Source organism: Pristis pectinata, chromosome 5 (assembly GCF_009764475.1).
Source record: "Pristis pectinata isolate sPriPec2 chromosome 5, sPriPec2.1.pri, whole genome shotgun sequence".
NCBI lineage: Eukaryota > Metazoa > Chordata > Chondrichthyes > Rhinopristiformes > Pristidae > Pristis > Pristis pectinata.
The window spans coordinates 36311906-36335972 of NC_067409.1; the positions used below are offsets into that span (position 1 = coordinate 36311906).

General features: G+C 40.8%; 1 protein-coding gene across 8 annotated transcripts in view; it reads right to left on the bottom strand.

The window, feature by feature from the left end:
• adam22 (ADAM metallopeptidase domain 22) overlaps nucleotides 1-24067 on the bottom strand; it is a 232200-nt gene that overhangs the window by 68657 nt on the left and 139476 nt on the right. For all 8 annotated transcript variants that reach the window (XM_052015804.1, XM_052015808.1, XM_052015807.1 and 5 more), the window contains 3 exons: nucleotides 23143-23230; nucleotides 18308-18359; nucleotides 2250-2349 (listed from right to left, as the gene is read on the bottom strand). In XM_052015804.1, the coding sequence (XP_051871764.1) occupies nucleotides 2250-2349; nucleotides 18308-18359; nucleotides 23143-23230 (240 nt within the window). The remainder of the gene's footprint in view (nucleotides 1-2249; nucleotides 2350-18307; nucleotides 18360-23142; nucleotides 23231-24067) is intronic.

The following is a 24067-nucleotide window of genomic DNA, read 5'->3' on the forward strand; positions in this document are numbered from 1 at the left end:
ACATGGAGGGGTGGGGCTTAGAGGGATATGGGTCGAACGCAGGAAATTGGGATTAGATGGGTGGGCACAGTGGTTGGCATGGACCCATTGGGCTGAAAGGCCTGTATCCGTGCTGTGGACTCCATGACTCTACACTGGTAGCTTGCTTAGTGCTCAGGATGTGTTCTCACAAACTAGTGCAATCAGCACCAAAAAGGCCTATTGTGACACAAATGAAGAAATGGATAACTTGCAGTCCCGCTGTGCTGGGAACCTGCGGTGCACTCCTGTCCTTGCTGTGCTGTGAAACCCTGTCCTCTGCTGACTCTGCAGCAGCAATGAATTGTCCCATGGCTTGCTGAAAAGGACCGGTGTTGGTGCAGCCACTCAGCACTGAGAGCCATTGCTGTGGATCGCCAGCACATACTCCATCGGTTTTCCTCGTCACCTCCTGTTGGAGGTGATGGAAGATGCTGACTCCCTTGTCTGCCTCCCCAGCGCAGAGATCTCTCGATGGTAACAAGTTCAATTGACCTTGTTAGCATAGAGAAATCAGGCTAGGGAGAGGTGTGCAGTCAAACAAAGAGAAGGTGATACAGCAGCTTTCGTCACATCCAACAGGAGGTGACAAGAGAGACGGCCGGATCTGGGTGGTCTGTCAACACATGGAGCAGCTGCTGCCTGTCCCCAGCAATGCCCACATTCACCACGCCAAACAGGATGCATCCCTGAGCCCCACAGCTCCAGCCCATCCAACACCAGCCCTGACAAGCAACCTCTCTACTCCATGGGTGATTCACTTGTTGCATACCAGCAACAAAAGAGACACACCGAGTCATGTATAAGTGTTAGAAACTATTTTATTAATAACTGCTTATGATAATAAGAAAAATAAAAGTAAAAATGTTAGAATGTTAAAAGTAAAAATGTTAGATCTTAAACATTAACCCCAAAAACTAAACTCGAAGTGTGCATGTGTCAAATTCCCAAACTCCAAGTCCAGGAATAGTTCTCAAAGTTCAGTTCAGCAAGCTGAAGCGTGAGCAAAGGCTTCTGCAAAACCACCAATGATTGAAGAGAAAATGTAGAGAGAGAATGGAGAGAAATTACAAAATCCAAATGTTCCACGATGGAACCCATACGACACCTCAATCACTAATGGTCTCCATTTCTTTGTTCCGAAGTATCTGCCACCCCGAAAGGCATTCGAATCATGGCCGTCCACACAAACTCTACAGGTTAATGACAAAGTGGACTCCACCGGATTACTCCAAAAATCCATACGTGGCTTGTAGTGACAGACACAGTTATTGTTTTTCATCCATTGATACAGAGACCAGCAGGCAGGGTATCTCTCTCCCTTCTCTCTCTCTCTCTCTCTCTCTTCTGACTAACTGCTCCAAAACATCAGCACATCCTTATCTCCTGTTGTCGTAATCATGCCCCCCCACCCACCCCCCCCCCCCACACACCCACACACACACACAGAGCTGTGCTATGTCTTAAAGGGACATTCACCAAATAGTAACCTAATCTGTAACACATTGCTCTGGGAGCTCCAGCAGAGGGCAAGGATTCATGTCAGGTTCCCAATGCTGCAGGGCTATGGGCCAGGCTCCTGTCGCAGCATTATGCTGAGCAAGGAGGCAGGAGTTTGCACCAGGAGCAGAGGTCTTCTCTAAACTCCTGTCATGTGAATGCTTGGACGAGGATGAATCAGCACTCTGCACAGTAACATTAAGCTGGGTACACAGGCACTTTCAATTAATTTTGCCCACATTAATGGAATTCCTTGCTAAGTTACTCTATACTTCAACTAATGTTCTGGTCAAAGGTTTTTGACCAATTTCTTTTCCTATTCCAAAAGTTTAGTTTGTGATTTATATAATGAATAATTTGTCTATGGTCTTACTATCAATTTTTTTTTACAATTTCATAAACTTCAAAAAGGTCATTTTTTTTTACCTCCCCAAATAAAATAAACCAGATTTTTCTCATAATTTCATTACTAACATTGATTACTTCTGCATTTTAAGATTAATAATAACTATGCACATGTACATGCTGGATCATCACACTTTACATTTGAATAACTGTATTTTTATCTAGAACTGTCCACTTGTAGAATTAAGGCAATTTTCACAGAATAACATAAAACATAACTTGCAAATATTTTTAAACATGGGTCTTAGAATTGACTTACAAGGAAAGACTGAGATAATAAACAATTGAAAACACAGTAAAATAATGTGTGTTATTCTGATACTTACTCGGGTAGGTTTATTGAAGAGACAATTACCACCACCATTGTTCAAAAATTCCTGGTATTCTTCTATGTTGCACTTAGAAAATGTACGTGGAAGATAATACCTGCAGTTATTAGTAAAATTAATCAGTGTAATTATAGAAAAATACAGACTACATTTATCAGTTGGAATTGTGCATGTTGTTAACAAAGGCTGGTTGAAATACTTGAAAGACCAGTGGTCAGACTTTCCTCTTTAGAGCTTGGTTCCACAAACAGCAAAGATGATGATCAATTAATCCGTTTTCAGTATCATGGTTAGAAAGGGAATCCTAACTAAGATACTATGCTTAAGAAACCAGGATAAGTTCCTGTGCTTCTTCAAAGAAGTTAACCTTGATTAATTGAGCACTCTCCGTGTGCATTGCATTTCTCCGATCCTTGTAAAACATCATACTCACTGCCTTCCCACAATCTTCTAGTACCTTTGATCAACTTAAAGTCTTTAAATGCCCCTAAATCCCCCAGCTTTAGTAAAGCTGGTAAATGTTCAAGTGTGTGTGGGACAAAACTGAATCATAACATTGGACATGATGAGCTCAATAGCTTGCTTCAGTACAATTAATTTCCATAATTCAATGATAACTGATTCATAGGAAGGGCTTTCATGCAAATCACAACCTCAAAATTGAGATGCGGTTTATTTAAGCAAGTTCAAATATTTCCAGCAGCAAAAGATTGTAAAACATTAATTTTATAAACCTCACAAAGATTAAACAAAGAAATAAAAACAAACCTTTTGTGGCATTAAGTGTACTGACCTATCACTTTCATCACTTGGTAAACTTCATGCAATTAATGTGAATATCATTAGGAGATGTGCATGTAGATGTGATTGTGGGTGCACTTTTCAAGGAGCTTGAAAATGATCAAAGCAATAAATCACTGAACATTCAAGGAGCCACTTGGCCTCTGGTAGGAAACTACATATTTAACTATTGTTTACAATAATTCATTGTTGTACTGCTTTGAAAGCAATTAATAACCACTTAATTGCTTACACTTTAGGCCACATATTGTGTTAGGGGAATGGATAATGAATATAAATCTGTGATGAAGCAACTTAATTGCAAAGAGCAATTAAAACCAAGGATTCCCATTTCGATGTCACAGCAGAAAACTAATAACTTAAAAATTAATAGCAAATGTGATGTGCATTTCATTATTGTAGATCATACTGAACCAGACTAATAAACAACAAGCTGACAGAGATCATAATTTATAAAATGGAAAGACATGGAAGTGCCTGAACTCTAGTGAGTTCAGCAGAGAAAACAGTGATGTCTGAAACATATCGAGATTATGAAGGAGTAGGTGTTGAGGGTCTTGAAGTGTATAAAGGTGGATAAATCCATGGGGCTTGACCAGGTATATCGTAGAACATTGTGGGAAGCAAGGAAGGAGGTTACTGGGGCCCTGGCAGAGATTTTTGTATTTTCATTAGCCACAGGTGAGATACCAGAGGACTGAAGGATAGTTAATGTTGTGCCTTTATTTAAGATTGACTGCAAGGACAAGCCAGGGAACTACAGGCCAGTGAGCCTTACATCAGTAGTGGGAAAGTTACTAGAAGGGCTTCTGAGGGACAGGATTTATTTACATTTGGAAAAGCAAGGACTGATTAGGGATAGTCAACATGGCTTTCCTCATGGGATATCATGTCTCACAAACTTGATTGAGCTTTTTTTTTTAAGGAGGTAACCAAATGGAAAGGTAGTAGACATTATCTACATGGACTTTCACAAGGTCTTTGACAAGGTCCTACATAGTAGTCTGGTCCAGGAGGTTGGATCACATGGGATCCATGCTGAGTTAGCCAATTAGATACAAAATTGGCTTGGTGGTAAGAATCAGAGGGTGGTAATGGAGGGTTGTTTTTCGGATGGAGACCTGTGACAAGTGGGGTGCTGCAGGGATCGGTGCTGGTTCCTTTATTGCTTGTCATATATGTTAATGATAAGGAAGAGAATGTAGATACATGACTAGCAAGTTTGTAGATGACACAAACATTTCTGGTATTGTGAACAGCAAAGAATGTTGTCTAAAATTACAACAAGATCTAAATCAACTCACAAAGTGGGCAAGGGAATAGCAAATGAAATTTAACTCATACAAGTGCAAAGTGATGCATTTTGGGAGGTTAAACCAGGGCAGGACGTACACAGTAAATGGCAGGGCCCTGGGGAGTGTTATTGAACAGTGAGACTTTGGGTACAAGTACATAGTTCTGTGAAAGTGTAGACCCAGGTAGACAGGGTGATAAAGAAGGCATATGGGTTGCTTGCCTTTATCAGTCAAAGCATGGGGTATAGGAGTTGCGATGTCATGTTACAGTTGTGCAAGACATTGGTTAGGTTGCATTTGGAGTATTGTGTTCATTTCTGGTTGCAATGCGATAGGAAGGATGTGATTAAGCTAGAGAGGATGCAGGAAAAATTAACAGGAATGTTGCCTGGACCAGAGGGCCTGAGTTATTTGGAGAGGATGGATAGGTTGCGTCTGTTTTCCCTGGAGCAAAGGAGGCTGAGAAGTGACCTTATAGAGGTTTATAAAATTATGAGGGGCAGAGATAGGGTGGATAATCACAGTCTTTTTTGCAGGGTAGGGGAATATAAAACTGGACAGAAGGTTTAAGGTGAAACGGGAAAGATATAAAGGGGATTTAAGGGACAACTTTTTCCCCACACAGAGGTTGGTGGGTATATGGAACAAGCTGCCAGAGGTGGTGGGGAAAGCAGGTACAATTACAATACTTAAAAGACATTTAGACAGGTACATGGATAGGAAAGATTTAGAGGGATATGAGCCAAACACAAGCAAATAGGATTAGCATAGATAGACATCTTGTTCGGCATGGACAAGTTGGGCCAAAGAGCCTGTATTGAATCTAAAATAACTGGATTATAAGAGGTAAAAAAGCCCAGAAAATAGAGCATGTAGTGGCTGTATTTTTGTGATAACATCCTTTTTGTACACGTTTAAGCACAATAGGATCCATTTCTAATGAAAGGGCTGCCAATCAGGAAATTGGACTGGACACTTCGGGCTATCTTTCACTTTAGCACAGCTGATGTTTAGCATAGCTGAAGAGACGTGTCTCCCCTCCTCGCCTCCATGGCAACTTTTTATGCTGCTGTACTATGGCTGCCCTGGAGTCAGTCCTTTAAGGCTGTGACTTGCTTCCTATGCACCCTGGTGGCAAAAACAGTTGTTTTGCAGCAATGAAAGCCACATTTTAACACCCTGAGGACTTTTCTTCAAAAAAAAAGGTAAATTTTCCTGATGTCACTATTTCTGTTGGGTTGCCTGATTGGGCAATAGCCCTGAACATGAACAGCACCTGTTTTAGTCATTAATATCTCCGTTGCCATTTTTGGGGCTAAGAACATAAGAAATAGGTGTAAGCCCTATGGCTTCTCAAACTTGCTTTCAATAAGATCATTGGTGCAAAAATCTGCAGGTACTGGAAACCCAAAAACAGAAAACGTGGAAGCACTCATCAGATCAGGCAGCAGTGGGGAGAGAAAGAGAGTCATCATTTCAGGTTATGACCCTTCCTGAGAACAAGGAAAGAGAGAAAACAAATTTGTTTTCGATTGCAGAGAGGGAGGGGGCAGAGAAGAGGGATTGTCTGAAATAGATACAGAACAAAGTATTCAAGGTAATAATTATTTTAAAAACCAGCATCAGGGGACAGAAAAAAGAAAAATTGAAACACAGTGGAAATAAGATCATGGATAATTCAGTCATGGCCTAAATTTCACTTTACTGCCTGTTCCCATAACTGGTTTCCATTTCCATCATAAACCTGTTTAACTCAGCCCTAAATACACAGCTTCCACAGCTAACTTGCGGTACAGAATTCCAAAGATTTACCACTGTTGAAGAGAAGAAATTCCTCCTCATCTCAGCCTTACATGGAGCAACCCCTTTTCTGAAGTGCTAAAAAAAAATGTGTAACTTTTATAATAGCTGCTTAAGCCATATGTGAACACTGAAAAAAAAGTCTCTTCATTACTGGCAAGGCTTCTTTTGCTTTCATATCTAATATCACAGCAAAGCTAACTTCGCAGTCCATACTGAACATTACATACAACTAGACTGGACTGAATATTTATCTGTAAATGAAAATCAAAAAATGCAGGGCATCTGAAGGTGGAAATCTGAAATAAAACAGAACATGCTAGGAACGCTCGAGCCAGGGAAAGGGAAACAGAGTTAACATTTCAGGTTGAACACCTACTTCAGAACCGTCAGAAGCTTTCATAAAATCATAGGAACAGAGAAATGGGTTCTTACAGTGCACCTCATCCATGCCGACTATGATGCCTATCTATATTAATCCCATTTGTCTGCACTGGGCCTGTATCCCTCCACGCTGAACACCCCTAACCAAATACCTGTCCAAAAGCCTTTTAAACATTCTAATAGTATCTGTCTACACCACCTCCTCTGGCAGTGCATTTCAGGTAACCACCACCCTCTGTGTGCAAAACATACCTCACAGATCTCCTTTAAATTTCTCCCCTCTTACCTTAAACCTATACCCTCTATTTCTAGACTCCCCTGCCCTGGGAAAAAGAAATTCTAACTATCTATCCTATCTATGCTCCCCTTAATTTTGTAAGCCTCTATAAGGTCACCCCTCAGCCTCCTACATTCCAGTGAGAACAAACCCAGCCTATCCAATCTCTCCTTATAACAACAGCCCTCCATTCCAGGCAACATCCTGGTGAATCTCTTCTGCATTCTCTCTCTTGCTACCATGTCCTTTCTGTAGTGTTGTGACCAGAACTGTACACAATACCCTTAATGCAGTCTAACCAATGTCTTGTACAACTGCAACAGATGTTGCTGCTTCCAGCAATTTCTGTTTTTATGTCATACTTGACTAGAATGTGATTGAGTAATTACTATTCACCAAATTTAACACAGCTATCAAGTCTCAATGTGGGAAAAGATTACACCGCCTTTCCTATGTCTATGACTAGGAAAGAAGGGAAGAAAAACATATTAAGGTTCCTTCTAGACATGCATTTAGGCTTGCCTGACTTTATGATTCACTACACTCTGGTGATCCACTGGTAGAAATATGTGCCATTATAACCAGCAAAACAAGCCACTGTACTTATTGAATAAATATAAAAAGCACCAGCTGACACTGGTAAACAAAATGCAAAGCCAATAAGTGCTTTGTTTTGATCAGCCGTGGGACCAACAAATCTCTTAAGCAGCACCCAGATTCTGCTCCATTGCAAACACAATTAAGTCCCATTTACTCGATTTAAATCAAGTTAAAAGAGAACAATGTATTCCTTTGAGTAAGTGAGTCCAAATGTATCTGGGCCATTAGATACCTGAAGACTATGAGAATTTAAATTTGTTCTTATGCCAATTAAGAAATACATGCTTTTAACACACTCATTGTGGGAATTGAGAACCTTCACTCACATAGTCAGAAGAGCACTTTGTGTTTTCTTTTGTTCTAATTGTGTTCTTTCTTGTAAAAATTGTGTACGATTTATGTTTGATTTATGTTTTTCTTGCCAAAGCTGCTTATATGATGCTATGTGCCTGGGATGCTGCTGTAAGTAAGTTTTTCATTGCACCTGTACATATATGTACTTATGTATTTGACAATAAACTCGACTATTGACTATTGGCTACACTCACCCATGATGTCAACACTCCAGGGTTTGTCTAGAATACTTGGAATGACAACACTAAACCATTCAACAGTGCATGCCACTTGATTCATCTCATTATAATTTTTATTTAACTGTTAATTTGTGTAATGTTTAACTATTGCATTGCAACTAATGGAAAAAGGGAAAGCAAACTGAATTTGCATTCTGTCCCCCTATTATCATTCTTGTTATAAAATTCCAGTGTAAAGCATGTCATGCTGAAGTAGCACCATAGACCTGGCTCCAATCCTGACCCTGGGTGCCGTCTGTGTGGAGTTTAAACATTCTGCTTGTGAGGGCATGAGTTTTCTTCGGGTCACCTGGTTTTCTCCCACTTCCGAGGACATACAAGTTGGTAGATTGATTGGCCACTGTGTAAGTGAGTGATTGTGTGTAGGTGAGTGATTGAATCTGCAGAGAGCTGGTGGGAATGTGGGGAGAATGATAAAAATGGGATTAATGAAGGATTGGTGTAAATGGGAGCTTGATGGTCTTCATTGGCCAAAGGTTTTCATTGCTATATCTTTCCATAACTCTCTGGCTCTATGAATGTCTTAAATAATTATGCTAAATACATTTAATAATTTGACAACAGATTCATTTTTTCATCCTTAAATGCAATATAATTGTGAGAAGTGACTTAAATGTGGCACTTTCACTGGAAATGGTCAGGTAAAGAAATTGATGAGTGCCCATCCAGTAACACTCAAGAAGCTATTCAGGACAAAGCGACTTGCTTGACTGCTTCTCAACCCTAAATATTCATTCCCTCCACCAGTGTTGCACCATAGCTGCAATGTGTGCCATCTACAAAAAGCACTGCATTTATTCACCTCAGCAACTCTAAAAGCATCCCTCAAGCCCATGACATCTATCGTCGAGGAGGACAAGGGCAGCAGCTTTCCCTCCAAGTCACACTTCATCCTAATTTGGAAATACATCACTGTTCCTTCAATTTACCACCCAACACCACCATGGGAGTACCCCTTCACCAGAAGAACTGCAGTCTTTCAAGAAGATGACTCACTACTACAGTCTCAAGGGCCACTACAGAATGGGCAATAAATGCTGGCCTCATCAATGACATCCACATCCTGTAAATTTCTAAAGATAAAAACACATTTCAAAGATCCTGATAAAGTAAAATTTGAAGAATGTTTCAACTGCCTCTTGAGACAGCAGCAAGAAGTAATTTTACATTCAGTACTTGCAAAACAGAATTAAGGAGGAAGTGATTATCCTTCTTTACACAGGTGGTTAGAGCATGAAGTTCTTTGTTGAAAGGCACTGGCATAGTAGGGGCCCTAAATTCTTCTGAAAAAGGATACTGGATAACTAACATAAGGAGAGAAGATCAGAGAGTGGGTCTAGACAAGATGGCTGATGTGTAGATTTAATTCTGTCCTGAATTCTTGGGTCAAATAGCCTTTTTCTGTGATGTAATATGTGATAATTCAAACCCTACCTGGAAATTCTAGAGGGGATAAGTTGTGTGATTATAAATAGGATGTTAATGAATTCGTTGCATAATTCAATTTACATGTAAAATGAAAGTATTTAAAGACTAGCTAACACCATATTAAACAATTTTGTTCATATGTTAATCATATGCAAAGTAAGTCCCAATTATATTTCCTGATTAAGCAAATTGGAAAATCAGCCCTGCTTAATCTATAAATGATTATTACACAAATAAAATTGTGACACATGGATTCACGTTTAGGGTTTTTTTCATATTCAAATGTACTTCATTAATATTTTTTATTGTTGGAGATTGATGGGAGTGCAATGTTCCCATAAAAACAGCAACATCACTCTAAAAATTGCTAAACATACAATAAAGCTGTAGCCGTTTCAGGAATACAAATGCTCTATGGTGTTCTAGGGTGAAGCACTCTTGCAGCAACAAGTTAATAAAAGCATATGTGACTCTAATCTCTGTATTGCTTAAAGCAGCCCACTTTCCTTCAGGAATCCTATACAAAATGTCAGGATCTTTTGTTGATTCATCTGGAGCACACTCCTGTTGTGAATGCAGCAAAGAAATTGGATTATGTTGTGCCCTCTTTTCGTCCATCACGCAACCAAACTTCAATGAAAAAAATTGATAGGAATTGAAAATTTGGACTTCCTGTAGGTTGCACAAAGTTCTCAGTTTTTGTTTCTGGTCTTCTATGTTTCTGAAGCAATAATGCCTGTATAGTCTGAGCAACAGGTCTCATGCCTGAGCAAGTCTCATGCATGTGCTGGAATCCTAACCCAGGTATATCTTTTTACGGTAAGCACTTGCTCGGATCTCCTTCAGCATCTCACTACCACCCACCCCTCACAAGCACACACACACACAGCGTCTCTGGGACAACCCTCACCTACTCATCACATACCTGCAAGTGTCATTATCTTCTCAGACCCAATCAGACCTGACCTGACAGTCTAAGCCCATGAAATGAAATTCCAGAGCCCAAGAAGCATGATCATGCAGCATCATTTGACTTGATGGTGGGACACACAGGGAGGTGAGAGATCTGAATCCATCAGTTTTCCAATCAATTGACACTATCATAAATCTTGATACAATGTAAAGATTAATGTCTCCTTCCATGTGTCCCATGGTCAGGTGGGTGTCTGAGGCCAATTCTGCTCTGTCCCTGTTGAGTCCAGATAGAATTCTGTTGTTGCATGCAAGTACAGCCCAGTGTAGATGTGCACTGCACTGAATTTCAGAAGGATTCACTACTATTCCTGATGTGCTCCATTACCACCATAGTATAGGCTATACCTGTAGTTTTTCTTCATCTTATTACTGGCATCCAAGACCACATCATTCCAATCCGGCAACATTGTAGGGTGCATGTGGGTGGTTTGGCCAGGGCCCAAGTTGTGAGCCATGTGCCACAAATTTTAAAATTGCCTGATCCTCACTTTTCAAATTAGAGTCACCTGCCTGGAGAAGTGTGATTGGCAGGAACGCTGCCTCTTACACTTCAGAAAGGGTCTGTGAAATTGTCTTTTCTCCAGGTGCATTGCTGTTAGCATACTAAATTTGGCTTCACTTTATTTCAGCAGATCAAAGGATGAACTATCATGGTAATTAAAGTAATACAGAGAATAATAATAGTGAAGGAGTGCTGGGCTCCTGCAAAGAGCTCATATTGACACAGCTGCTGAAGAATAGGATAACTCAGGCACTCATCTGCGAGCTCAGGCACTTTCATCTACACAGAGTTCAACGTGCTATTTTTCTTGGTGCATAGGCGTATCAGTAGAGGTAGCCATGGTGATTAGCAGTCTTCTGTTCTTTATGGGTTGTGATTAGACCACCTTCTCCTTTTGCTACATGGTTAGGATTTAATGGATGTCAAAGCTATATAGCATGTAGCAATAATGACCCTGGAGGGTCAAACAATACTGTCCAGTAATAAGTTCCCTTTCTTTCTTATTGCATCTATGTGACTACGGTGTGCATATATTCCTGATGGCTATATGGATGTCCATTTCCAAAGGGCACCAGAAGCCTGGGAGGCACATAGTGTAAAGGCTTAGTGAGGAAATAAGCAAGGCGATCAAGCCCAAGGACCTGGGTGCAGTGCCACAAGTAGTTTGCTGGCCTCTCACATGGTCAAGGTTTGTAAATCCACCTTCAAAAGCCACGTCCAACAGTTGCACCACTAGGCTCAGATATTCTCCAGGCACTACACCCCCATTGCTCATCTACCACAACTCCACTGCACACTCACACCTTTGGCCATTGCAACCCTATATCTCACACCTTGCACATACTTCCTGCTATTTAACCATAACTGCAACATCACCCAAGCACATTGAATGACCATCACTGATGCACTTCCCACACTTTTGCAGGAATAGGCGGGGCATAATCAGAGCTACCAGTATCTAAGACAGGGGCAGGCAAGGCTGGATCATCATTAAAAAGCTGGTGCTTCACATAAACAGAATGGCCATTACATGGCCAACACTGGAGGAGCAATTGTAGGGGATGACATCCTCCTCTTCACATCACAATTCCCTTTCATCCCACAATCACTTCCCATTTAGAAGCTGCAGAAGGTGCAGCTCTTCCTTCTCGTCCTGCCTCCACAATAATCCTACCTTTGCACCTTTCAGAAATCTGCAAACCACAGCAGGAGTGGGAAGAGGTAGAGGAGCAAGAACTCGGAATAGATAAAGTCACTCACTTTCACACAACCCAGATAAAATACTGGCTCACTGCACACTGTAGTGGATAGCTTAGTGACTGGATCTGGATGTGGTGCATCATTGGTATGAGTGGCCTGCAGACAAGGCAGGTTCCAGCTCCCCCGAGGGAGAGTTTTCACCTGTTCTGCTGCAGAGGACTTCATGGCTCAGCCTACAGAAGACAGTTAATGCACATGCACAATGAAGTCTTTGGTGCACTGGCAGACCCACTTGAAACCATGCAAGCAATAGCAAAGGTCAGAGAGGAATCCAGCATCCAACTTGAACAGAGAGACAAAGGACTGCAGATACTGGAATCTAGATGAAAAACACTATGATGCTGAAGGAACTCAGCAGGCCAGGCAGCATCCGTGGAGAAAAGCAGGCGGTCAACGTTTCGGGTCAGGACCCTTCTTCAGGACTGAAGATAGGAAAAGAGGAAGCCCAATACGTAGAATGGAAAAGCAGAGCAGTGATAGGTAGACAAAAGAGGGGAGGCGGGGTGGGCACAAGGTGGTGATAGGTAGATGCAGGTAACAGATCGTGATAGGCAGGTGCGGGGGAGGAGGGGAGCGCAGATCCACCGGGGGATGGGTCAAAGGTAAGGAGAGAAAGGGAAAAAAAGGTAGAGGCTAGGAAAGGGAAGAAGAGAAGAAATATGGTGTGTGTGTGTGTGTGTGTGTGTGTGTGGGGGGGGGGGGGGGGAAGGATTTTGAGGAAGGGGGAGAATTCAATGTTCATGCCGTTAGGCTGCAAGGTTCCAGGACCGAAAACGAGGTGCTGTTCCTCCAGTTTGCACTTGGAATTCTCTTGGCAGTGGAGGAGGCCGAGGACTGACATATCAGTGATAGTGTGGGAGGGGGAGTTGAAGTGACTGGCAATGGGGAGATGCAAATTGCAGTGTGGGAGGGGGAGTTCTGTACAGAGCTTGAGGCCCATCCCATTCGCCTCAGAAGCAGAGGGTTACTCCATTAACATGGCCACGATGCGGCAAAGAAACAGAAAACAAGAGTAGGGGAGTGTTGTTGAAAAGAGAGATCTTGAGGTGCAAGTACCCAGTCCCATGAAAATGGGAACACAGGTAGACAGGGTGGTGAGGATGGTATATGGCATGCTTCGCTGCCTCAGCTGAAGCACTGAGTACAAGAGCTGGGACGTTCTGTTACAGTTTTACAAAACATTGGTTAGGCCGTATTTGGAGCATTGTGTGCAGTTCTGGGCACCACACTACAGGAAAGATGCGATTATTCTAGAAAGGGTGCAGAAGAGATTCACAAGGATGTTACTTGGACTGGTGGGCTTGAGTTACAAGGAGAGATTGGATGGGCTTGGGTCTGTTTTCCCTGGAGCTAATGAGGCTAAAAGGTGACATGATAGAGGTATATAAGGTTATGAGAGGCATAGATTTGGTAGAGAGCCAGTGTCTGTTTACCCTGGTAGTTTCCAGCTAATTGCTGGATCTCCTGACCCCCTTCCATCATTATCTGTTCTTTAGTTTATAAGTTTTCTGTTGCACCTCAACTCTCAGGTGCCTGCAGAGCTGTTTCTTTCTGCTTAAGGCATGGCTGAGTTTCTAGTCCAAGAACCTTTTGTGTTTGTGATTAAATTTGCTGCTGGACCTCCTGATCATTCTCATCAAACCAGAACTGGTTATTGCTAGTACAGCAACCAAGAGTCTCTTCACAGGTGTTTACTCTGGTGCTTTTCAGGGCAGTCCAGACATTGAGCATACTGCAGCTCCTGTTGGGTGGGTGCTGTCAGATTATCTGTGAAGTGTGTCTGAGAAGAGCTCTCTCTGCAGAGTCCTCCAAACCCTCAACATTGATTTTCTTACAGCAGTGTTTCTGTTGCTACCATTGCTTTGTGGGCAGAGTGATGGAGATACAGAGTGGGTTAAGCAGTGGCCAGTCCTATAGTCATTAATGACTCTCACAGTGAGGCGATGCGGACATCCTGGTGGTCTCTTGTCCTGACAATGACATAATCTCAAAGCTATCAGCTTCTGGGGCTTTCCACAAGGCCTTTTGCTTGTCTCTCCAACAAAATGGGATGTTGGTTCTGACAAATTCCAAGTATTTCATCAGAAGGACTCCAACGGAGTTAGCTTTCTCTCCTCCCTCCTTGCCAAAGGTTTTCATTCTTTCCATCTGTGGCACAGTGATAATGCGAGTAGAGCTGCAGCCTGGCAGCTCCAGTGACTCAATCCTGACCTCGGATACTGTCTGTGTGGAGTTACACATTCACTCTGTGATGGCACATTTCCTCCTGGTACTTCGGTTTCCTTACACATCCCGGAGACATGAAGGTTGGTTAATGGGCCACTGTAAATTGCCCATAGAGTAGATGAATGGTAGAATCTGGGGGGAGCTGACAGGATTTGGGAAGAATGAATTGGGATTAGTGTCAATGGAATGGGCACTAGATGATTGGTAAGTCAAAGGGCCTATTTCCGTGCTGTATGATTCTATAACTCTAATCCTGGCTTCATTGTCACCCAGGTGGATGAATATGTCCCTTCTGGGATGTGGGTCAGAGTTTTCTCAAGGATGGATGCAAGGTCTTCATCCTGGAACATTAACCATGTTTCTCCTTCCAAAGATGTGGCCTGCTGAGTATTTCGAGCATTTTCTATTTCTATTTCAGGTTTCTAGCATCCGCATTTTTTTGATTCTCATTCTGTGAGTCAAAATCCTCCTTGGCTGCCCCTATAGCATCCAGAGTTATAGACTGATGACAGTTGCATGTTGGCATTAGTGTGAGGGAGTAGGTCATGAGATGTTCAGTTATCCCCCCCAGGGGACTCACTAAGATTCTGTACTAACTTATTTGTGATGTAAAATCCACCCCATGAAGACTGCGTTCCTCTTTACAATTACCTTTTCCAGAAGGTGGCTGCTATAGTGCCCAAATAATTGGTGTAGAACTGAATTTTGCATTCAAGTCTCCTATTGCCTGGAGCATTAAATAGAAAGTAATTGCCATACTTTAGCGACAGGGATAGGAATGGTACGCCATCTGCTGGTGCTTACCTCACACAACAAGAATAAACATGTATTTTGTACGCCATTCTAACAAGCAAGTAACATTTAATCTGCTTTAAATGCAAAATATTTTTCAGGCATATTGTTAAGGCTCTGAGAGGAATACAAGGATAGAGTCTGAGTGTCTCCTTAGGCTGTGGACTCAAAAGTAAGGCGCCTGAGCATTCGGCTAAGGGGTAGAGTATGTAGTTGTGCGATAGTAAAGAATTGCTTTGCCCAGGATCTTTGGGATTCTCTACTTCTGAGGGCAGTGGATTCTCAGTCATTCAGAATATCCAGGACTGGGTTTTTGGGCATAACGTGAATCAACAGGAAAGTGAGCTACAGGCACAGGGTCAGTTAAGATCTAACTGAATGGCGGAGCAGGCTCAAGGCTTGTATGGCCTACCCTGATTCTATTTATGTTCTCAGACCATTAATTTATACAGTTAAATCAGAAAAATATCTGCATAAATACTCCCCATATTTGGTTGTCAAAATCTATTTAAATACCAGAATGTTCAGAGTGTTTGAAATCCAGTTATTGTCATTAATTATTGTGGAGAGACTGGATAGGCTGGGATTGTTTTCCTTGGAGTGAAGGAGGCTGCGGGGTGACCTTATAAAGGTTTATAAAATCATGAGGGGCATAGATCAGATGCATGGTCACAGTCTTTTTCCCAGGATAGGGGAGTCTAAAACTAGAGTGCACAGGTTTAAGGTGAATTTAAAAGGCACCTGAGAAGCAAGATTTTCCATGCAGAGTGGTGGGTATATGGAACGAGCTGCCAGAGGAAATGGTAGAGACAGGTACAATTCCAAAGTTTAAAGACACTTGGACAGGTTCATGAAAAGGTTTAGAGGGATATGGGCCAAATGCAGGCAAACAGAACTAGCTCAACTCAGCATGGACAAGTTGGGCCAAAGGGCCAGTTTCCATGCAGTATAGCTCTATGACTCTTTACCAGAATCAGAGATGAAAAACTTATATTTCCAGCTAATTATTCTAAATTTTGTTCAATTACAATATACTAGTGCAGATTAAGGATTGGTCAATGGATAGAAAACAGACTGTTGGAATAAGTAATTTTGTGTTGGGAGTTTGTAACTAGTGGGGCACATCACGGGATGGTACTAGAGCCCCAGCAATTCACAATGCATAACAATGATATCCCTGAGAGGACGAAGAGTAATATATCCAAATTTGCTGATGGTATAAAAGCTGAGTAACAATGTGAGCTGCAATGGGTTGCAGAGAACTTTCAAGGAGATATTGACAGGCTAATTGAATGGGTGAGAAAATGGCAGTTGGAATAAAGAGTGGAAACATGTTTAGTCATCCTCTTTGGTAGAAAAAATAGAAAAGTTGAATATTTTAAATAGTAAGGTATTAAAGGCAGTTGGTGTTCAGAGGGACCTGGGAATCCTTGTACATGAATCATCGCTAGTTATTATTAAGGCAAATGGTAGGTCGGCCTTTACTGCAAGTGGATTTGAGTTCAAAACCAAAAATGTTGTGCTGAAATTATGTAGAGTACTGGTGAGACTGCAGCAGAAATATTGTGTACAAGTCTGGTCACCCTACCTAATGAAGGATAAACTTACAATACAGAGAATGCAATTAAGATTCTCCAGTTTTATTCCTGGGATGGGAGAATTGTCCTGTGACACCAAGTAGACTGGGCCTATATAAAGTTTAGAGGAATAAGACATGATGTTATTGACACATACAAAATTCTTATGAGGCTTCTCAGGATATATGCAGGGATGATATTTCCCTGGGCTAGGGTGTCAAAAGCCAAGGGTCAGTGCCTCAAAATAAAGGGCTGGCCATTCAGGACTGAGGTGAGGAATTGCTTTACCTAGAGGAGAATGAACCTTTAGCCTTCTCTTTCCAAGTGGCCTGTTGAGGCCTACTTGATGAGTATATTCAAGATAGAGATCCGCACACTTTTAAATATTAAGAGAAACAAGGAATATAGGTCTAGTACAGATGAATATTGTTTACAGATATAAGAAAACAATGTGATTTTTACGTCTGCTTAATCCTGTACCCTTCATTGACACATGGCAAGCAGATAGATTTTGACTTGGTACAACCCAAGAATTAGGCCTTGATGCAGAATCTATTCTCTGTCACCAGTGGGTTCCCCTTGCTATCATTTGTTGCTCATTATTTTTCCCTACCTTCGTGGCACAATTATTTCATGAGGAAAACGTTACCCAAGGTCTTGGAGTAACATATGCAATCTTGTTCACATCATGTGAGGATTCACTGAAATAAATCTAATTCTTAACCACGCCAACAGTATTTCATTAACTGAAAGATGCATGGTGAGATGGTGAAAAGTGTGATATGAATGCAAGTCTTTATTTCCTTCTTTTAGGAAGGTACATTTCCACAGTAACACATCAACTGTGAAGGGAATTGCACCTGGCTCACTGGGAGCAGCATGGTGAAAGTAGAGAATGTTCAACTACTTTGACAATAGTAACAACTCAAGTTTCCGTTGAATCTTAATGAAATATTCCCAGGTATTTCACAATTGCAGGTCTGACTTACATTAGCATGCGCCATTTCCAGAGCCAAATGATACAGCTACAAATGAAGTAATCAGAGGAAACTTCAGAGAACTGAATCTACTTGAAACCAACTTGATCCAACATCTAGGGTACATAGTTTAAGCTAATTTTCCCAGTGCAGGATTTAGGATTGTGGACATGTCATCTGGATGAGATTTTAAATCATCTGCTCTCTGAAGTGAATGTAAAAGATCCCAAGGAACTATTTTAAGGAAAACAGGGGAATTCTTCCTGACTAATATTTCTCTCTCAAAAACATGAAAAAAAATAGATCATCTTGTCATTATGATATTGCTGTTTGTGGGACCTTACAAGTTTGCTGCTGTAGTTTCTACACCAATACATACATCTCAAAAGCTGTTCTTTGTCTGCAAAATGTTTTGGATGCCTAAGATCAGCAAAAGTATGAAGTAAATGCAAGTCTTTCTATTACTTTTCATAATGGAAATGTGATGACCTTTCACAGAAATCATACTAAAGATGGTTACTGCTTGCTGAGGAATTCAAGTATACGCATACAATATACAGTTTCCTACCCAGAATCTTCCATTATGCATCCAGCCCATTTATCTTCACATCTGCAGTCAACTGCAAAAGGAAAAACAGTTCCGATCATTTCAAAGATTGATGTGAAGAACAAAATTCTGCATAAAATTTGCCTTAACGTATAAATTTACAGCATCCTTTATTTTTGTTAGTTACAAGTCAATTTGCTTAAGATTGTCTGTCCAATGCTAAAAGCAATAAAAGAACCTCAATCATTTGTCTTCATACCTCTGCTGAGAAAACTGCATAATAAATCAGAATTGATTCTTAACCATGTAATATATTGATCTTGATCATAGGTCATGCTGTAAAATCTAATTATCTTGGAAACCACCAAATGGTTGGAACAAAGAACAAAATATCAATCATAGTCAACATGCAAGAATAGAATGTTGGCAATGCACCTCATTGATCCATGCATTACTTTCTTTCTGATATACTACAGGAAGTCCCCAACTTACGAACGCATGACTTACGAACTGACCTTCGTGGTCGATTCGTAAGTGGGCCCGGCCCCTGATTCTACCACGGCGGCGGTACACCTTCTTTGGCCCAACCCCGGGCCAAGTGTGCATATGTGGCTGGGGAATCCCGGGCCAAATGCGTATGTGCGGCTGGGGCCATGTGCGGCCGCAATCCCTGGCCCAAGTGCGCATGTGTGGACACTGTTCCGAGTTGCATACAAAATCGGGTTACGAACAGTCTCAAAAACGGAACTCATTCGTAACCCGGGGAATTCCTGTATTTGCATTTTAATCCTTAAATTACTGTATAGTGACAGCCTTGGGCTTCTCTCCATTATATGCATTGTTTCCTTGAATGCTTTCTCTCATGCTGTATGTTTTTTCCTAGTGGATGAGCCATAATTTTCCCCATGAGAGGTGCCTTTTCACCAAGAGTGTGTTAATGATGTTGTTTATGCGGCCTTATTTAATGACAGGTGGAGACCTATGAGAAACTAAATGTCACAAAATGCTGCTGTTTAAGTAAGGAATACATGTTCAGTATATATTGTGGATCCAACATGACATTTTCTCTTGGATCTCATTAACTTTTAATTAACTGACTGGACTGCTATGCCGAATCTTGTCAAAAGCCCTGCTGAAATCCACAGTATAGAAAACGTACATCCAAAATGTAGACTATATCAAATGTGGTACTCATCAAACAAGCTGCTGGAGGAACTCAGCGGGTCGAGCAGCATTTGTGGAGGGGGGAAAGGAATTGTCAACATTTCAGGTCAAGACCATGCATCTGGACTGAGGATAGAGAGGGGAGATGACCAGCATAAAGATGAAAGAGGGAATGGTGAGAAAGGAGATCGAGGTGATTGATGGACTAGGAGGGAGAAGGATGATGGCTAAGTAAAATATGGGCAGAGTATATGGGAATGTGAGGAGAAATGAATGGGTTAAGGTAGGATTAGTGTGGTTGATAGTCAGTGCAGACACAGTGGGCCTAAGGGCCTGTTTCCATGTTGTATCTCTCTGTGACTATGGGATAGTAACCTGATAGAAGAAACACAGGAGAGAAACTGGGTGGAACTTAAAAAACATTACTTAGCAAGCAAAATATACAGGCAGAGAAAACAAAGCAAAACTGCAAAAGTGTCTAAGGCCAAACTTAAGGTCACTATATCTAAATGCACGCTGCATCTGCAACAAGAACAACTGAAGCAGTCATATATGGCTGCAAAGTGACCAAAACTGAGCACGAAATATTCCAGGTTATTTGTCATTTAGGAAGGAAATGCAAAAACAATGAGGAGCAGGATGACATCAGTGCAGTAGTTAGAAAGGGCTTTGGTTTAGAAAATCATGGTATAGAATTAGAATCAGTTTGGATGGAGCTAAAAGGAGCAAAGGAAAGAAAAACACATTGGTGGCTGTTGCTGAAAGACCTCCAAATAGTAGCCATTTAGGGAACAGTATAAATAAGAAAATTAGAGATGCATGCAACAAGGCTAACACTGCATTAGGGATTTTAACCTATATAGAGATTGGGTAAATCCTTTAGATCTAGTACTGTGCTCTGAGAAAAGATTCACTAACAGTCTTGTTGTGAAGGTCCAAAGAAAGAGCGACCATAATATGACAGAATTTTACATTAAGTTCAAAAGTGATGAAGTTCAATCAGAATTTGGGGCTTTCAATCTGAAGAAAGAGAACTACAATGGTGTGGGGGACAGGTAGGTTTGTGAAAATCACATTAAAAGGTCTGACAGTGGACAGGTAATGGCTAGCATTTTAAAATAAATACACGATTTGAAACAGACAGACATTTCTTAAAAGCGTAAAACAGAACAGAAAATTGGTCCAATGATTTTTGACAGGAGAAATCAAAGATAGTATTAAAATCAAGGAAACGCTTGTAAAGTGGTATGCCTGAGGATTGGGAGTGTTTTCAGAATTCAGAAAAGGAGGACTAAGAAATTGATAAAAAGGGAAAATAGAAGATGAGAGTAAACCAGTCAGAAACAGAACTTCTATAGACAAGTCAAAATGAAAGGGCTAGTGGGTGCAACTATAGGTCCCTTATGAATTCATAATGGGAATTAAGGAAATGACAGAGGAATTAAGTAAATTCTTTGTGTCTGTATTCACCAAAGCCAAATTAAACCTCTCAGAACTATTGGAAAACAAAGGATTCAGTGCAAATGAGGAAAAATAAATAATATTATTTAAAAAAAACTACAAGCAAAATTAATGAGCCTGAAAACTGATAAATTCCAAGGATCTTACGATCTACATCCCAGAGGTTTGAATGGAGTGGATGTTGTGGTTAATATCTTCCAAAATTCAACAGGTTCCTGTAGATTAGAGGGTAGTAAACATGACCCCAATACTTAAGGAAGGAGGAAGAGAGAAAACACAACAACCCGTTAGCCTGCACATAACATATCCTTCTATTCATGGGGGTAAACAGCTCTGTGTGCAATATTCCAGGTGCAGTCCCACTGGGGTCCTTATATAGTTGCAGTAAAATGTCCCTACTTTCATATGCCTAACCCTTGCATTGAAAGCCAACACATTGCTTCCTTTCCTGATTTCATGCTGTACTTGCACATTAACTTCAGTGATTTGTGTGCAAGGACACCTAGATTCCTCTAAACATCAATGCCTTTCAACCTCTTACCATTTTCCTATTTTTCTAGAAAACTGGATGACCTCAGATTTTTCTACGTTATATTCTATCTACCATTTCCTTGCCAATTCGGGTAACCTGTCTCTAACTCCCGAATCTTTCTCTCAACCCACTGTGCATCCCTGTTTTGTATCATCAGCAAATATTTGGTCCCCTTATCCAAATCGTTGATGCAGATTGTGAACAGATGGGGTCCCAGTACTGATCCTGCAACACACCTCTTGTTGCAACTTCCCAACCCAAAAATGACCTGCTTATTCCTGGTTTCTGCTTTCCATCCATTAACCAATCCTCAATTCATGCCAGTATTTTGGCTCCAATGCCACGTGGTCTACTTTTATTTAATAATCTCTTGTGTGACACATTATCACATTTCATATATCTGAAAATCCAAAGACACCAAACCTATTGGTTCTCCCTTATCTATTCTGCTAGTTACAACATCAAAAACTACAGATTTGTTAAAAATTCATGTGCCCTTTCATAAATCCATGTTGAGTCTGCCCAATCTTAGTATTGATTACTTTATGTCCTAATACAATTCCTTTAGTTACAAATTATAACAATATCCTTATTATTGACATCGAGTTAACTGGTCTGTAGTTCCCAGTCTCTTCTCTCCCTCCTTTCTTACATAATGTTGTTAGATTTGCTACCTTCCAGTCTGAGGGAACCATTCTAGAACATGTGGAACTTTATAAGATGACAAGCAGTGCATCCACTAGCCCTTAGCCAACTCTTTCAAAAGCTGGGATGCAGGTCATCAGGTCCTGTGGATTTATTGCCTTTCAGTTCCATTAATTTCTCCAAAACTATTTTTTTCACTGTTGCTAATTTCTTTCATTCATTCCACAGCTGTTACTCTCCACCATTTCTGGGAGGTTTTCTGTGTCTTATTCTGTGAGGACAGATGCAAAATATATGTTTATTTTTATAGCCATTTCATTATTTCCCAATATAATTTCTCCTGTCTCACTCTGCAATGGACCCAAATTAACTTGTGCAAGTATTTTCCTTTTTTACATATCTATTGAAGCTGTATATAGATTTCTCATTGCATTACTTTCATATTCTACTTTTACTTTCCTTATCAATCTCTTGGCCCTCTTTTGCTCAGTTGAACTTTATCCAATTCTGAAGCCTATTGCTCTTTTTCGCAACATTATAGGCCTTTTCCTTTGATCTTGTACCATTTTTATTGCCTCTGTCCTTTTTGCGTCTGTGAAAATTTTGCCAGCAAGTGCAATGGTCAGGATGCAATGCTGGCATATTGTATGCTAGTGGATTGCCTAGTGATGCACCTTTGATAATGACCAAATTTTAATGATCACCTCCTGCAAGAAGTTCAATTGTTTCACATAATCAAGAACTAATTCTCTGCAGCTTCTCATTGATGGGTCTGATGCATTTTTTTAATCACTCCTTATACTTCACATTGGCATTTATTTCTCCCTTTAACTTCTAGACATCATTTCTTACTTTCTGAACAAAGATTGTTCCATCTCTTTGGACAAAATCTTGGGCAAACAAACAATTATAGTGGTAACAAAGAAGAATGAGCATCTTTCTCATACACCATGCTGAGATTACTTTCTCTGAAATTAATATTCCAGTGCACACTTCATATATCTTTAATAAAATAATCTTAAAATAACTTATCAACATATCTCTGAATACTTACCACTCATTCGCTTCTTATCTGAAAACATGCCAAGATTCTGGGCTAAGTTCTGAGTGAGTGTGACAGCCATTTCATCTGCATTTGCAAACTGAAACAAAGCATCAGACATCATCGCCAATTAAAATAAGAGTTCATGGACAGACTCTCTTCAATTCCCGGTTGCTTGTTAAGAGGACAGTTTTAACTGTCTCTGAAACACAGGAAACTAGTGTCAGAGCATCAGCGACCCAGCTGGACTGATATGCCAGCTGATAAGTTGCCAATATCAAAAGGCCATCCCTAGAAATATGCAGCTTTCTACTCCCAACTGGAACAGGTCCTCGGCATTCCAGATGTTCAATGCGTTTAGAGCAAGGTAGCAACCTTTCATTGTATCGGCAGTAAAACTCCAATAATCCACTGTCTGACTATTCAGAAATCCCAATAGTTCAGCATCTGGCTCACTGGGTGCTGGTTCCTGCATTCGCTTTCACTGCCTAGGCTCCCGCGCTGCCTTTAAACTCACCTGGTTCTCTTTCCCATGCACCCCTGAAACTTATTTTGTCCCTGTTTGCCTCAATCCCTTTAAACTTACAGGATTCACTGGGAAAATTTATTATCCTATTGTGTACCAGTTTTCAAAAAGTGAATTAAAAGTCTGTTGGAGTATTACTAGAATAGCATCTGAAAGTCTGGAAAATCTGCTGGTTCAACACCAAAGTCTCAAATGTGCTGGATTAACAGTTTTACTGCATTACTGCACTTGTAGCAAGGCTAGATTTTAATTTGCAAATCTGCATGACAGGAGTCAATAAGATGTAGGAAATGCAGAAGTGCAAATTGGCTGTCAGGAGCTGGTGACACGGCCACCTCAGCACCGCTTTACTGCTGAATAGAAATGTGAGGGAGCGGGCCAAATTAAGAAATTGGTACTTAAAACTGGCAG